The sequence below is a fragment of the Ictalurus punctatus genome, chromosome 29, assembly GCF_001660625.3.
Source record: "Ictalurus punctatus breed USDA103 chromosome 29, Coco_2.0, whole genome shotgun sequence".
NCBI classification, from domain to species: Eukaryota; Metazoa; Chordata; class Actinopteri; order Siluriformes; family Ictaluridae; genus Ictalurus; species Ictalurus punctatus.
Genome location: NC_030444.2, coordinates 1,493,805 through 1,510,856, shown reverse-complemented (window position 1 = coordinate 1,510,856; position 17,052 = coordinate 1,493,805). Strand labels below are relative to the sequence as shown.

Genomic DNA, 17,052 nt, shown 5'->3' with positions numbered 1-17,052 from the left:
TTGCAAGCCAGCTGCACCGAATCTCACCCGGCAGTGTTGTGACTGGCCGTGACAAGCCAAATTAAGTCCCGGCTAAATTGGGAAGAACATTCTGAACATGCCAAGACTTACACGCAAGACGGGCTTCAACGCTAACCATCAAGGTGCACCAGAATCAGACAGTAATGAAAAGTTCCCCAAGCATTTTTCTTCATTTCTGATTGATTTGGCGTTAAGGCGATAGCCCCGATTTGATCCGATCGGTCCCCCGATCACGCGACGCTGGCGTGCTTGTTAACGCTGACGTGCAGTCACATACACTTTGTGAAGAGATGAATCACAGTTTTTCTTCTGTTTGGAGCGCTTGCCATGTTTATTTCTGCCATCACTCCCTTCACGTTCGATTCTCGTTACGATCTGGAGAGCGTGACATCAAAGGGGCGAATAAGCCCAGGCGGCAGGATGCCATCTGCCATAATGGGAATTTTCATTGCCAAGCACTGATCCGTGGCCTAAAGAGTACAGAGGGATTGTGGGTATCAGTTTAAGAGCTAGTGTGGGTCCTATTAGTTAAAAAAAATATGCTTGGATAATAAAACGGCATCTGAACTCATCGGGATTGTTTTCGGGCACGACTAAACCCTTAACTTTTCTGGAAAAAGTTTGCACTTTTTTGTTTTTTCGTTTCTTTCTCCTTTTTTTTTTTTTTTTTTGGGCTCACAAAGTAAATCAATTAGCCCTCGTTAAGGCTCGTTAGCATAACCTGAGCGAAGCACCTACGCGGGGACTAAAATAAGCACTCCCAACGTTGGCACCCTGCAATCATCTCCGGCTCCCTTCGCATTCCTGAGGACCGTCGCCTCGGCAACGTGGCCAAAGCACAGACTATGTGGAGTCGAGGTCATGTGACCCTCCAGGGTGCGGGGGGACGACGGGGGACGCTCGAGGAGCAGCGCGCGAGAGAAAAACGAGACAAGAAAGAAAGAGAGGTAAATCTAGATATGTTGCTTAGACACGTCCTTCACCGCTCTCACTCCTTTACCTCTCTTCACCCTTTCTTCTACTCTCTACTCATTCTCTCTCTCTTCCCCATCTTCTTTCACATGATCCCTCTTCCCTTCTTCTTTCCCAAGCCGTACGAACATGAAAAGGAAAAGCAGCAGGCGCATATTTCTGTTATCTGGCATCACCGGCAACTTTTCAATCTCCACCGCAACGACACGACGGAGAGGATCACCGTTTATATTTTTCTTCCCCACACGAATGACAAAAAAACAAAAAAAAGAAACTCCACACGATAGTGCTTTGTCGCAACATGCCCAGCTATCGGTGGCCCCTTCACAGAGCCAGAGAAAGGGCAGTGCATACATTACTCGCTCTGCAAAAGGGCAGGCCGTGTTCAAACCCACAAACAGAGAGCAGAAGAGACTCGATTAACGACTCGGCCTGACCACGTGCCGTTTTGCTCGTTCTCTTTTCAAAAAGTCCCCTTGAGGAGGCTTTTATTTGCTCCCTAACCCTTCTACTTACTTCATTACATGGCACGGAAGAGAGCAAAACAACGACCCGAAGACTCTCGGACAAACACAAATCAGACCCATTATCAGGTCCGCACGCTTCCGTCAGGCGCAGAGGGCCAGGCGGGGGGTCACACAAAACAGAAAAACACATTTAATAGACCGAGAAACGGCACGACCTCCGGTTCCGAGGGTCGCCTTTTGTTTTTGCCGTTAATACAGCAGTAATGAATTGAGAAAATTGACCTTTTTGCATAATTGCGCTTTTAAACGAAGAGTTGCCAGGTGTTGAATGTTTTCTCTCATTATGGAACACAGCGGGTAACCTCATACCTCCGACACCACAATACGAGCAAGCAGAACTACAATTAGAGCCCTGGTGGTGGGATTTTAAACATGAATATGGATTTTACACAAAAACAACGAATTTGGAGATTTGGAGGCGATTTGTATAAAAGTTCGGAACGTATTAACGGTTATAAGCCGTTTTCCTGCGTACCGTCCAGGATACACGTATATTCAGGATACACGTATTTGCGTATCCCGCGTATATCTGTTCTTTCAGCACTCGTTTTAACAGACATCCTAACACACTCTACGTCTGACTAATAATGAATACGTCAAAGCAAATAGCTCCGGATTCCCAAACAGCAATTTTAAATATTAACATGCGAACGTTAAATCCAAAGTCCAGAGCACGGCACCGTCCCCATGATTTTAAAGGCCTTTGTTAGGATCGTCAAAGTGAGGCATAAAAGATATTTCTCATGAGATAATTAATCAAATGCACGTATATACACATATTGAACAGAAATTTCAAGAACCCGACCCGGGATATCTTAAATATCTAAACGCATACATACTATCATTCAAAGATGAAACGAAAACGAACTCTTTCACATAACTATAATGGAAACTGTAATGGTCCCTGTGTGTCTGTACTGGTAATTTGTTGCCTTCTATTGGTGCCATGTTAAGTCCAGTGGATACCATAAAGGACCAATAATGCTCATTGTAATGGTTCTAATGGTTAGCTGATGGTTTGTAATGGTATTTATAGTGGAAACGGTTACAATTTCTGTGACGGTTTCTATTGTTTGGGGGTTTTTTTTCTTTGCAGCAGGGATATCAAGCACCGCGGTGGACGTGTAACGTCCTTTTTTCTTTTTTCTCTAAACAACAGACGCGCTGCTTCATTATTTACTCAGAAAAATCTAATTCCATCGGAATCCCTCTGAGCCGAACGATGTTGCAAGGTATGCAAATGAAGCGGGGAAAAAACGGGGAGAATTGGCTAGTTGGCATGATTAGCATGATAAAGAACAGGTGGCCGGCGAATGGCACTCGAAGCGAACTGGGACGTGAGATATATATAGGCGATACAGGTGAGACTGATCAGATCTGACGTCGCAGCCCTTCGGTGTGAACAGCAAGGAGGCACATGGCGCTCAGGTTTGCTTCGCCCTAGCTGAGTTTGAATTGCAGATTTGCTTCAGCACAGTTTATATTGCAGATTCCAGACACGGCAGTGCGGTTTCGCCACTGGGCTTTTGTAAACCAAGTCTCTCTGAATCTGCTGTGATTTGCGACATGTGCCTTGGAGCCTTGGCTTGTTCTTTTGCCACAAGGACATTCGGCGGTTTAAAAAAACCAAAAAAAAGCACCAGATTAATTGCACTTCTCTGGCAACATCAATCGGGTTTGTGGCAAAACCTCAATCCTGTGCGAGTGTGTGCGGCCTCTATTAACTCACTTACTCAGGAAGTGACATGCACACAAAATCAATTCGCATTCACACACACACACACACACACACACACACATACACATATGCATTGAGCAGGGCTGAAATTAGCCCAGTTCACATGGAGAGGTCTCACTGAGGCTCGACATGTTTGTGCAATCTGCCGCCGGTAAACATCACTGCTGGTGACTCGCGAGCACACTCAGGAACTCAGCAAAAACGCCTCCAGCCAGCGGCATTTGGAAGGACGAAAATAAAAATAAAAAGAGCCAGACACGATCCGGGAGTAACAATTTTGGGTTTCGTAGCCTGGCTAAAGTTATCTCAGGTCTACTGGGACAAAATATCAAGCTCTTCCTGACGCAGGAAACCTCGGAAGAAGAAGAAGAAGAAGTAGAGAAAAAAAAAAAACGTTCCCGAGCTCCTACGTGGTTTGGAAGACGGCGAGGTTTTTCTTTCTTTCTTTTTTAATTCTAAAATACATACACGGCCAGACTAAATATAAATAAAAGCCACACGCCCCTGAGGGAAGAAAGCAGAAAAGAGTCACAGATGTGAAGCTAGCATTAACGAGACGCTAGGCTAGAGAGGAAAATAGGAAACCGTGTGGTGCGTACCTTCCAAGCAAATACCTTTTCGGCACTGACCACCCCCCCACCCCCCCACCCCCCCATTTATTCCCCAACCCTTTGACGGCTGAAGCAAGCATGCAAATAAAGCGAGGAGGCGGAAAAGCCACAGAGCCCAAAAAGTGCTGTACGTCTAACCAAGACCAGAGGAAATCATGCCATTTTGCTGAGAAAAAAAAAAAGAAAAGAAAAAAACGTGGCCCAGTCTGCTCTGTTTTAATGACTGCTTTCATTTTAAGCAACTAATGGTCTGATTCCATCAGAATTAGAGCGTACATTAACCAAACAGCATTGTGCTGAATGTCAAATGACTCATGACTCCAGCTGTAACGAATAAAACACTCGTGTGTCATGCTGTTTTAGTAAAATAATCAACGATATTGTGGTATGACGCGTTACACTTACCACCCCGAAGTGGATTATTTCCCCCGAAACAGCATGTCCTGAAGTGTTCCTCGTATCCCACAGTAATCACCAAGCATTCCTAAATCTACAGCCTCAGTAATCCGACTGTTCCAAAGGGCTGACACTGGAGACTCCTTCCATAAATGTTAAGTAAGCATGGAAGTGAATGGCTTTCACGCTTCACCTAAGCATGCAACATCTCCTGAATAAATTACCTCATGAATTCATTATCTCCACGCATGATCAAATCAAAATCCCAAAGCGCAAGCAGCTCAGACTGATATCATCTCGATGCGCATTTGTCGTAGCTTCTTTTCTGTTCTTTCTCCCCCACGTCTAATCTGCGATCCCATGAGGAGCTGCAGATTTACTTTGCCACCAGCCCTAGTCGTGATTCCTAACAATGGGCCCTTAGTACAAGACAATCCCATCCCTGCTGGCACGTATAGATTACTCAGGTCATGCGGGGAAGAAGAACAGGTCAGGTAGGTGGTGACCTGGAACGTTTCGGGGTTAAAAGGCGGTGCCAATGAGACTGCTCCTCAGGTGTCACGGCCCGGCTAAATATATCAAGCTGGGATCTGTCAGTGGGCGGCCTGCTAAATCCAAGCAATTATTTCGCACCACTTAGCATTTAACGGATGAGGGGGTGGGGTGGGGGTGGGTCAAGTCAAGCTAAACAATTTTTGACTTTAAACTAGGAGTACAAAAAAAAAAAAAGAAAAAAAAAGAGTTGCCTTATAGTCAGGAGATCGCAAGTTTGAATCCTGGGAGTCAAAACGGTAAAAATTGGCCATGGTCTCTGAGTAGGAGGGGCATTATTCTCTCCCACCTGTCAATCCCAGCAACACTAGCCAATCGTAGGTATCTGTGAGCTTTACAACAATGGGAACTACATTAGATCCGGCATTTTCGACGACTTTCTTTATCCGTCCCAATGTCTTGGCGTCTGAAACAAAACAAACGATCGGTAACCTCTGACTGAATGAGGCAAAACCACTCTAAAACTCCATGCTACTGGGCGCACATAATGACTTGCAGATCCTGTAGGGCAAGAAGCACCAGCGCATCCTGTCATGCTAAATTTACCACTGCCGAAAGTGAGATTTCCCTACAGGGATCCCTAACAGCCACGTCTAATTTACCCTCCTTAATGAAGTGCCCTGCACCACCTTCCTCTAAACGAACGCTTAATACATTTTACAGAGTTTTACAGAAGAACTTTTCAAAAGGACACTGCGCAGTACATGTAAAAAAGAAAGAAAAAAAAAACCCTAATGTTTTATTTATGATCATTTCACAGACCCATTTGTAGATTAATTATGTATGCCGCAGAACACATTTTCAGAAAGGATTAAAAAAAAAAAAAGAAGGCAGAAGCGCACATTAAAGGTATAAATGAGAATTTTCTTGCATATTAAAAAAATACGAGTGAGGCACTGCATAGATGTGGTGTACCGAGCAACCGTTAAAATTCCAGACAGCTTATTTTTAAGCTTTTTTTTTTTTTTTTTTTTGGCACGAGTGCTCATAGTTGACCAGCTGAGTGAGGTATAAATACGTCCTTTGTGCGGCGTTAATGAGGTCAGGTTTTGAGTTTTGCAACAGAAAATTCGGTCCAGTTCAAACAGCAACGGCTTGCTTTATTGAATATTAATGGGGTAGACCAGTGCTCTTAAATAAGCTATTGGCTCAGACACCCAAACCAGATTAAAGCTGTTTAGAATACAGAAGGAAAATAAGAAAAGAAGGAACAGTGCATGAGGTTGAGAATGTTGGTGGGAGGTGGATTGGCAGCGATGTGGGGGAAGTGCTCAGTAACTAGTTTGGAATGTTTACGACAGGTCTGAAAGACAGCTGCTCCATCTGTTCCTGCCATCGATTCTTCCCGCTTATGCTAGAAAACCAAAAAATTGCATCTCAACACACAGTCCCAACATCCAGCACAATCCGGTGCATATTCGCCGCATTTCTGAAACGAAACCCTGCTCTTGCTTTGCAGTACGAACGTTTGCCTACATCGCTGGTCAGATTCGTGTAAAAGCAATCTGCTTAATGAAATATTTATGAATAACAAACCGCTCACAAACATTTCACGTCCTTATCCAAACCTGAGCAGCCACAAGGACGAAGCAAAACAACTCACCGGTTTCTTCATCGATGGCAAAGATCCCCAGTCCAGATCCATCCCGAATAGAGTAGCGAATCTCGCCGTCTCTTCCTTTGTCCTCGTCCTGAGCCGCTACCTTCATGACCGACGTTCCGATCGGCACGTCCTCTTTGATAAATCCCTTATCCACGAACGACGGGAACCACGGTCGATGCAAATTCTCGTTCACGTCCACCACCTCCACCTCGACGTGACAGGTCGAGGATAACGAAATGGGTTTGCCTTTGTCCTTGGCCCTCGCTACAAGATTGTAAACTTGTCTTTTCTCGTAATCCAGATTCTGGACGATTCGAATCGCGCCGCTGAGTTTGTCCACTTCAAACTTCCCATCACCGCTATCGACGAGGCTGTAGCGTACCTGGCTTGAAGTTCCAATGTCGGGATCGTGGGCTTCCAACCACATAATAACGGTACCGATGGGCAGATCCTCGCGCACTTTTACCCGATAATTGGGAGGTATAAACTTTGGAGGATTGTCATTCACATCTTCAAGCGTGATCTTAAGCGACACGGTCGATACCAGTTGAGGTTCAGCAGCTGCCTGGTCACGGGCTGCTATCCGGAGCACAAACTCAGGCTGAACCTCGCGATCTAACGGCTTTTTGACCCTAACCAGTCCAGTCTCCTCGTCAATAGCAAACTGATCCGTGTCTGCCAGTATAGAATACCTGACAACACCGTTACCTCCCAGGTCTCTGTCTTTGGCTTCGACCTGAACGATTTCAGTCCCTACAGCCGTGTTCTCAGTTATTTCCACCGAATACGAGTCTTGTAGAAACCGTGGGCTGTTATCGTTAGCATCTGTAACCTTGACGTCAAGCAGGCGAGACGAAGACTTCTGAGGTATTCCCAGGTCGTAGACAGTAACGTTTAGCGTGTAATGATCGGATGTCTCTCTGTCAAGCGGCGCGTACACTTTAAGCCAACCATCAGTCGTGTCGACTACAAACCGACTTTCTGTGTCACCTCCAGATATGACGTAAACCAGCTTCCCGTTGAAACCGCTGTCAGAGTCGGAAGCGCTCAAGTGGACGATCCGAGCCCCGACAGGCAGATCCTCCTTGACCTCGACGACGCTCGGGAACGATTCTGCAAACTGAGGTGTAAAGCGATTGACCGCATGAAGGTCTAAAAAATTATCATCTGGTTCGACTTGGCTGTGGATTTTACTGCCTTGCAACAACTTTTCCGCCAACATGGTGGCTACACCGGTGTCGACACACTTGACTTGAACCGGTTTGCGCGGCGTGACGACGGTTATGTTCAAGAACATCGCCGGGGTTTCGTGTTCTCCGTCACTGGCTACAATCTGCAAGCTGTACAAGGACGTCTGCGCTGCCTCACCCTCGCTCAGGGACTGCTTTAGCGACAACACCCCCGAGTTGGTGTTCAACTCGAAACGATCCAGGTCGTTCCCAGCTCTGATCATGTACCTGACCAGCTGAAGCTCATCGGCATCGATGGCGGATACGGTCGTGATTTGTTCTCCGGTGCCGTGGTCTCTGGGCACGGTTACGTGGCAATCCACATTCTCAAACAGAGGCTTGTTGTCATTCAAATTGTTCAGGCTGATCGTGACTTGCGTCTCCACCTCATGTCGGAAGGGTTCACCCCAATCTGATGCGCGCACCCGTAAATGATAAATCCTTGGCATCAGCTCATAATCGAGTTGTTCTGAGGTACTGATAACACCAGTGAAGTAGTCAATAACAAAAGGCTGGGGATTTATATTAGCAATACTGTATGTGACATAGCCATTCTCTCCACTGTCTAAATCTGTGGCTTTCACTGTTAGAACACTGGTGCCTACGGGCATGTTTTCATCAACACTGGCCTTGTAAGATGACTGCTGAAACTCCGGGGCGTTATTGTTCACGTCAATCACGTCGATAATAACTTTGGTGGCTGCTTTTCTGTCACTAATAATTACCTCTAATTCGTAGTGTGGCAAAGAGTCAGCATGGATGGGTCCAGCTGTTGTAATTAAGCCAGTGTCTGAATTGATTGCAAAGGGAATTTTGTCCAATTTATGTTTGAAAGCATACTTCAACTGGGGATATTTTGGCACAGCTGCTACCATTACAACAGGAGTGTGCAGTGGAGCAAATTCACTTATATTGGCCCTGTAAACAGATTGCTCAAATTTAGGGGGCCCTACTTTAAACTGTGGGGAAGTGATGTGGATGACTTTCGCCGAGGAAAACTGGGGTGGGCTTCCTTTATCCTTAGCTTGCAAAGTGAGGTTGTAGCCATACGGCTGACTATCCCAGTCGATTTCCTTCACCGCTTTAATTTTGTATTCCTTACTGCCAGGACTGGTTCTCATCGCTCGGAACTGCTGTAAAGGGTCTCCTGCTACCACGCTAAGAGATGCTATTTCGCCATTGGCTCCTTGGTCATCGTCTTCGACGGTCACTACGGCGTAAGTCGGGTCCTTGTCCGTGTCGGAAGGTGCTAGGGTAACAGCGGTGATGACCGGAGCATTCTCGTTAGCCTGCTCGACACGTACCGTGAGTTTAGCCATGCTGCTAAACCCGCTGCTCCCGTACAACTTCATCCCACGATCTACCGCTAATATCTCCAATTCGTACTGCTTTGTCTCCGCATAATCTAGCTTTCCAGTTAGAGTGACCACCCCACTTGTGGGATGAACAGCGAACATGTCCGTCCACTCTCTGAAGCTGTAGTAGTACTCTCCGTTCGTACCGATGTCCGCGTCCGTCGCCGTGACTTTGGCGATGCTAGTGCGGATCGCTGTGTTCTCCGGCAAGGACACGGTGTAAGAGGTGGGAGAGAACAGAGGCCGGAGGTCATTGGTATCCAGTACCTGAACCACGACTCGGGCTCGTGCCTCTGCGTTCGAGTTCCTTTCCACAGCTTTGATCGTGAGCAAATAGTGCTCTTGGACCTCGCGGTTAAGAATGGCACTGCTGCCTCCTTTGGTCCGTATTCGCAAATAGGTAAAGTCTCCCAATTGGTACTCCTCAGCTTTGAAAAGGTTCTCGTTGTCACCTGACACGATTTTGTACCGTATTTCCCACGAAGGGTCTGTGTTGTAGATGCCCATTTTGACAGGGCCTTCCAAATACGTTTTAGCAGCAGAGTTTTCGAATATGGTGGCATTGTACATAGGATGGGTGAAGTGTGGAACAGACTTTGCATCCAGCCCTTGGTTTTGGGCGCTGCCGCAAAGGAGCAGCAGCAGCAGAGCCAGCAGTGAAGTCACCTTGTTCTGCATGTTTGCAGAGCACTCTTCACCAAACCACCTGCAGAAAAGAGAAGAGAAAATGTTTAAAAAAAAAAAAAAAGTATATAAAAGAAGGTGTAAAAGGCTGTTTTACACACTCTTAGAACTGTAACAATCACTAATGAATTAAAATGATATGTAGAATAACATCTTCAATCATACTTTCCACCACAAACCACCTGGCTATGCTTTACAGATCCTCAGGGTCCCGAGATGCCAGATTGAGAACCATTGATTGAAACAGGCAAGAAAATCTATATCACGGCTTCGCAAGATTTTTGCAGCCAGGGATGCCTTCAACTGTAAAATCCCACAAACCCTTTCAGTATTCATTTTTTTGCTTTTCAAAAGGAAAAAAGACCAATATCAATAAATCCAGCCATTCAAATATTAAGTTCTTTACGGCAATGTGTACGATAATATTTTGGCTAGTTATTGGAGCAATAAAGTTAATCGACCTCATGGGTATGCGGCCCAGACCGCATGCTATATACTCGACGGAAAATCAAACGCAGTTCCAGTTAGGAAAGTGAATAAATAAATTCAACCGACAGTGAGTTTTTAACGTATTAACCCAGTTTTCCACAGCGATTTCAGCTGCCTTTTAAGATTCCTGCACGTCACACTGCTCAGGATGATCCGAATAAACTTTTACAACGGGCTGCGTGATAGCACGCGGTCCACGTCAGATCCTCTAACTACAGCAATGAAAGAAAACGACTTTCTTACGTTCTGCTTACGTCATCGATCGGCGTGATCGGGAAATCATCTTGTGCGGCAAAGAGGCTCGCGTAAACGCAAATATCCAACACGTACAAGTACGTCTGATTTAATAAAGATACTTTGTATGTCTTTTGTGTGTTCTCGGATTTTGGCGTCCGCCTATGAGGTCCTCCTAAGGTTAGGGTTAGGGTTCTGCCACCGCCAGGACTTTGTTGTCATCCGTCTTTGTTTCCAGTAACACGAGCATGTCACGTTATTCGTCCCAAGACCATCGATCTCATCTCAGCATCGATTAAAATCAGCTTCAAGGAATCACTGCGCGATCAGATACCCGCGTGCTTCACGTTCTCTGAAATGAAACGAATCTAAATTGCTAAATCGAGCCTAGTACAGCAGACACGATCCACATCAGGCTGAACGTCCGTTCCTCCCTATCTCTTATTTCCAGTCTCGCTAGTCTCAACAGGCGCCGCGACGGGAACCCGGTCGCGAATGACTAACGCTCTAACGGCGGCGCTCCCAGGGAGGATGGAAGCGGTTTGTCCTGGATATACACACACACACACACACACACACACACACAAATACACACATTCCACCGGTTGTTATGAGAGTCCTAATCTTTTCGGCGCTGTTTAGCCTGGAACGCATGGAACATTCCCTACAGATACGGAAGTTCTACAAAGCAAGTCAACTCGCCTCCACGGATGGGATTATGACTTCAGAGACGAAGCACGGCGCATCGAAACGCCGACGTTTGCGAAAGAAGGAGCAGACGGCGGTGGATATTACGCATTATTTCATAAGGCAGTAATGAATTCAGATGTGCCAGGGGATTAGACCAGGGCTTCTGAAAATTGTCGCCGTCAGGAATGGCTTTAGCTTTATAAAATAAATTACACACACCCTCTAGGCACAGATGTTTAAACGTAATCCACTTTTCCCCCCCACAATATTAGTCTCGTTATTTAAACGTGTACAAACATGTCGTGGAGATTCATTACAGCCAGGGAGCTTTTTATTCCTGAACTATCGCACTCACAGAACACACTGACTTCATTTATAGTCTTACAAATAAAAATCAATGGATCACACACCAGACCCCTGGGGGACCTCACTCTGAGTATAACTCTGATACTGATTTAGACTGAATGAAAGAATAAAGAGAGGACTCCAACACAACCCCCCAACAACAACAACAAAAAAAATCTAAGTTACCATGTCGAGACTTTACACTTTTTGCACCTTTATTCAAACTTATTCCGACTTGCAACAAATATGCACTAACTCTTTGAAGCACTTTTTTCGGTCTTTGATTTGTGCAACAATAAAACCCCGTCCATCAAAAGCGAGTTGTTAAATTGTAAAGCCCAGCATCCCATCCCCCTCTCTCTCTTTCTTTCTCTCTCTCTCTTCCATGCGCGTTCCCCATTCAAGTCCCGCAGCCAGATGCATGGATGCGTGTTCAAACAAAGCCCGCAGGAACTTACCTAAACATTTATACATTCAACCAGCAACGCAAAACATCACATATTTATAAACATTCCTGCCCCTCTCTCTCTCTCTCTCTCTCATTTTTTTTTCAATCTTCATGCTCAAGTTTCACCCAGTGCCAACTAAGCACTAGGTTCAAATCCGACGGGGCAAAAACTTTTACGCACTGAAGCTCTGAACATCTGGAAAAGCTCTCAGTTTTCATTCTCAGTCTTTCTTACCTGATCCGACTCTAACGTCTGTGGTTTGGTGGTTTTTCATGGAGTTTATAAGTTCCCAGTTTGTACATGTACATGGCAGCGAGAAGCCCTTCTTCTCCTCTCACTCTGTTCGCACTAATGCGCTCTCTCACTCTCCCTCTCTCTCTCTCTCTCTCTCACACACACATACTACTCCGCTCTTCTCTACACAAAAAAATAGTACGCCACCTAACGGCTGACATACTATCCAGCACACTAGTATGCGCTTTTTTCTTTGTATCCCTCCGCGCCACCGCAGACTCCAAAGCCCGGCTCTACTTCCCTCCGGCACGAAGATTAAACAAGAAAAAAAAATAGTTACCACTAAAAAAATAATAAGTAAGGTTGGAAATGTATTTAAAACTCTATAAAGTGCATTTAAGGATTTCTTTGTGTTGGTCCTGGACTGAAATGAACGCGCTTTTAAAAATATATATATATATATATAAAATAAAAATGTCACCAGAGTAAAGAAAAGAAAACCATGGGGGGATTATGAAGTTTAAATACAGGTTACAGTGAGAGAACCGTCAAACAGGGTTGCCATGTGGGTGAAATCTCACCTTGTTGGAGTTATTATTGCATTTGGAACTCTAGAGATTTAAAAAAAAAAATCCTTCATATTAATTTTATTGATTCGTTTGTATCGGGATGGGGAATTTTTGGGGCGGGGGGGGGGGGGGGGGGTGGGGGGGGGGGTTTGTAGGGAAAGAATTTCAGATCTGGCAACCATAACCTCGAGGTTTTCTCAGCGCGAGCGCGTGCCGGTGGTTACCGAAGCTCGTGCTCACACTCGCGGGCGATGGCGCTCGTTCACCGCCGAGCTCCGGTAATGTACACGCAACTCAGTTTACAGAACAATGCACACGCAAAATAATAATAATAATAATAATAATAATAATAATAATAATAATAATAATAATAATAATAATAATAGTTGTTTTCTTATTATTAGGCCTATTATTATTATTATTATTACTCACACCATCGTCATAATCATCAGCGTTGTTATTAAGTTATTAAGTTATTAAGGCGCACTCACTGCGCGCGCAGGCGGCCGCCGCCGCTTCAAAGTTTCTCGCCGTTCAGTTGAATTCCGAGCGCGCGAGCATCTCTCCGAGAATCGTCCGCGTGCGGGTCCGACTACATCTCCACCAACTCCGCTCTCTCCCTCGCGCTCTTCCTCTCCTCTCGTCGTTCCGCTCAGCGCGCGCGCGCGCACCACGCTGCTCCCAAAAAACAGGCACCGACACAGACAGAAGCGACGTCCGGCCGCCCGCACGCGCGAGCTCCCAACTCCAGATTCCGGTACACGCGGAGGAGGCGCGCGGAGTCTTGAGACCAGGGCAGGAGTGACGTCACGGGAAGCTCCCACATCAATAGATAGATAGATAGATAGATAGATACTGAGACAGACAGATGGACAATGAGAAACAAAGAGGAAGACAGACACAGATAGAGAGAGAGAGAGAGAGTGAGAGAGAGAGAGAGAGAAAGAGAAAGAAAGAGAGAGAGAGTGAGAGAGAGGTAGCTTGACAGTCAGAAATAGACAGGCACACAGACAAACTGAAAGACAGACAGACAGATAGACATGCTGATAGATAGACAGATAGATGGATAGATAGGCAGATAGATGGACAATGAGACAAACAAAGCGGAAGACAGACAGATAGATAGAACGTTAGGACCCGTGTCTGAGTCTGATTAAGTTTTTATCGAAACCACATTTGGCTGAGAGCCTGAGGGAATGAGGGGCGCCAGATTCTCTTAGTGTGTGTGTGTGTGTGTGTGTGTGTGTGAGAGAGAGAGAGAGAGAGAGAGTGTGTGTGTGTGTGTTCAGCACACAAACATTCAAGTGTCACCCTCTTTCCCCAAACCCCCCGCCCCCCATGCCTTCTTACAAACACACACATACGCGCACACACACACACACACACACACACACACACACACACACACACACACACACACACACACACACAAAGCTTTAACTGGATTCCGGTTTGGTGATCTAGTGGAGAGCTCCAGAGCTTTTGATCTTTGTAGCATTCAAACATTCCATTGTTGGCCCATGGATGGCCTTGAGAAAAACGAGCAGCACATCTGTGTGTGTGTGTGTGTGTGTGTGTGTGTGTGTGAGTGTGTGTGTGTGTGTGTGTGTGTGTGTGTGTGCACACCTCATTGAATTTGTTAATCCACTGATTAAATCTCTAACCTGGCCCACATGCTCCATTATTACCTCCTCTATGTTTTTTTTATACTAGGTGTAGTACTCCACGGCTTTTCCTCCAGAGTTCACTTATCTGCTTCCTTTTCTAAACATCACCCTTCGTTTTCCCTTTTCACACCAGTACAGTCGGTTGACGCATCTTCTCCAACGCCAGCATAGAAAATCCCAATTTGCCCCAAAATATAGTTGATCAGCCAAAACATTTAGACCCCATTTTAATATCTGTGTACATGTGTGCAGGGCCTCACTGTCTGAAGTTAGCATCTGTAGCGTTTCGTTGGAGCTATGAGGCTAATGTAGCTAAGTAAGATCTCAGAAATAAAAAGTCTATCCCACTTAAAATCTCTGTGCCTCAAACCAGATCCATTGATGTGAACTATAAACATGAACTCAACTTAGACGTCACGGAGGCGGCCATCTTGGATAACCAAAATCTCTTTCGGTTAAATCTCAGCGCAGTTCGGTATCGTTCCGCCATCTTGTTTATTTAGAATTGAGGTTGAGCAAGATGAACAACATCAGCACCTCGTAGCACCAGTGCAACAATGAGGAACCATGTCATGCCTGATCCAGTAGAAGTTATGTACGTTTGATTTATTAAGAATTTCTTGCCTGACAAAATACATTTTATCTGCATTAAAAATGACAAAGGTCCATGAGAGAAGGCTTAATTACATTTGCAGTCAAGCTGCTGGTGCAGTTTTTTTTTACATCACCTTCTGGAGAAATTGCTGTAGTGCCTCATTTCACACTTTCACTCAATTCCACCGAGTAAGCGACCCTGAATACTTAATAAAACTGTTAATGACTGGTGAAGTGTTTCTGCTCTTCCGCTTCCCCAGGGACGCTGCTGCGCTACAACATCCTCCCTGCGCGAACACCCCTGACTCATCAGATCGTAGCTTCATGGGATGAAACGCTTTGCTTCAGCAGAACCCCGGATTTCAACCCGTAGTCTTTTACACTTGGCAGACTTTTATTTCTACAGTGTACACTCTGACGATTTATTATCCCGCCATGTCTATCTGGTACCGAGGGAGTCTGAGGCAATGTTGGTGTTGCTGCTTGATGATTTAATCGCCCTGGACACTCATGGTGTTCAAGTTCATGTCCATTCCCATGGTTCTTGGTTCGATTGTCAGGGTTCTATTCGCATGAAGATGTGGATTATAATATCAGGTATGCTACAAACCTAAAGTCCTGCTGGTCCAACCTGTCCAAGCCATGTCAGGGGGTAGGAATACCTTCAGCCTTAGCCCTCTAAGCCTAAGAATACTATCCAAGCTCTTCCAACTGTCTAAGCTCTTCCAACCCATCCAAGCCTATCCAACTGTCCATGACTGTCAAATCTGTCCAAGCCTATCCTACCCATCCAAGCCTGTCCAATCCATGCAAGTCCATCCAACCTAGTCACCTTGTCCCAACTAGATCAAACCTATCTAGCTGTCTAAGCACATCCAAATGTCTAAGCCTGTCCAACCACCAATGACTGTCTAATCCATCCAAGCTTATCCAACCTGTCCAAGCCTATTCAACTAGGCCAAATCCTGTCCAATCCATGGCTTGTCCAATCCATGGAATCCTGTCCCAACTGGTCCAAACTCATCTATCCTTTCCAGCCTGTCCAATCTGTGCAAAAACCATTCAACCTTTTCAACCCATGCAAGCCAATCAAAAGAGGCCAACCTCATTCAACCTTCCAAGTCTGTCCAACCCTTACATAGCTGTCCAAACGGTCCAACTCACCAAACCCAACCAACCAATGCAAGCCCCTCCAACCAGCCCAGGCTCATACCAGCATGTGATCACTACTGATGCTGGGACAGTTGTGAACGTGATTTAACATCCGTGGTTGACCTTCTTGTTCCTGGTTTTGAATGATGGTTTTTGTTAAGATACGAGAAGCAGCAAGAATTGATCTCCTTCAGTAAGAGGTTGAAGCTAGAAGTTAAGACCAAAGAGATAAAAGAGAAAGAGAGAGAAAACGAGAGATGGAAAGAGAGCAAGTAAGGACCCAACATATGGGAAATAATTGCCAAGTAATTAATGCAGAACTATCAGGTGCATCGTTGTGCATTGCTCTATTTTTGTTTACCCTGATGTTCTGAGTGATAAAATGTCACAAATGCAGGTGTTGGGATCAGATTATTATACAAGTGAGTTAGAGACACAGACAGAGAGAGAGAGAGAGAGTGAGAGAAGCAGAGGCAGAGAGGGAACATCTGGCCCTTTGAAAAGCCCCTGGTGTATAAGCGGAATTTTAATGATCAAATTCTGATAGACGAGAGACAGAGACCCAGACAGGAAGACAGTTATGCCTGCAGTAAACTACAGGAGCAGCAAAACTTTTTTTTATCTCCTCGCTAAAACCTGGGTCAAGAAAGGTTGTTTTTATGCATCGCTTATAGTGACCACGTTAAAACTTAAAATAGCCAGATTATTATTATGCTAATTCTTGTTGGCACCAGATTGTCTTTGTCCTTCATCTGTCTTCAGTTGTATCCCACCCACAAGCGCCTTCGGAATAAGTTACAATTTTATAGCTAGTCGTAAATTTCGTTTCTGATTTAGCCTTATGTACGGTGGCTAGCGCAACTGCATGGCTAGCTAGCTAAAACATTGTGCTGGATATTGGTGGAGCACAGCCTAAACCTTACAGCTTTCCATTTCTGGAT

At 45.4% G+C, this 17,052-nt stretch overlaps 1 protein-coding gene across 4 annotated transcripts in view; it reads right to left on the bottom strand.

The window, feature by feature from the left end:
- Window positions 1–13,463, bottom strand: part of fat1a (FAT atypical cadherin 1a) — a 77,030-nt gene extending 63,567 nt beyond the window's left edge. For 3 of the 4 annotated variants that reach the window (XM_047152139.2, XM_053677320.1, XM_017461445.3), the window contains exons 1-2: window positions 12,130–12,278; window positions 6,421–9,710 (exon numbers count right to left, since the gene is read on the bottom strand). In XM_047152139.2, coding sequence (XP_047008095.2) covers window positions 6,421–9,682 — 3,262 coding nt within the window. In that variant the 5' untranslated portion in view covers window positions 9,683–9,710; window positions 12,130–12,278. Of the gene's footprint in view, window positions 1–6,420; window positions 9,711–12,129; window positions 12,279–13,189 lie in introns of those variants that run through there. The other variant, XM_053677319.1, reaches the window with a different exon arrangement.
- Between the last annotated feature and the right edge of the window lie 3,589 nt (window positions 13,464–17,052).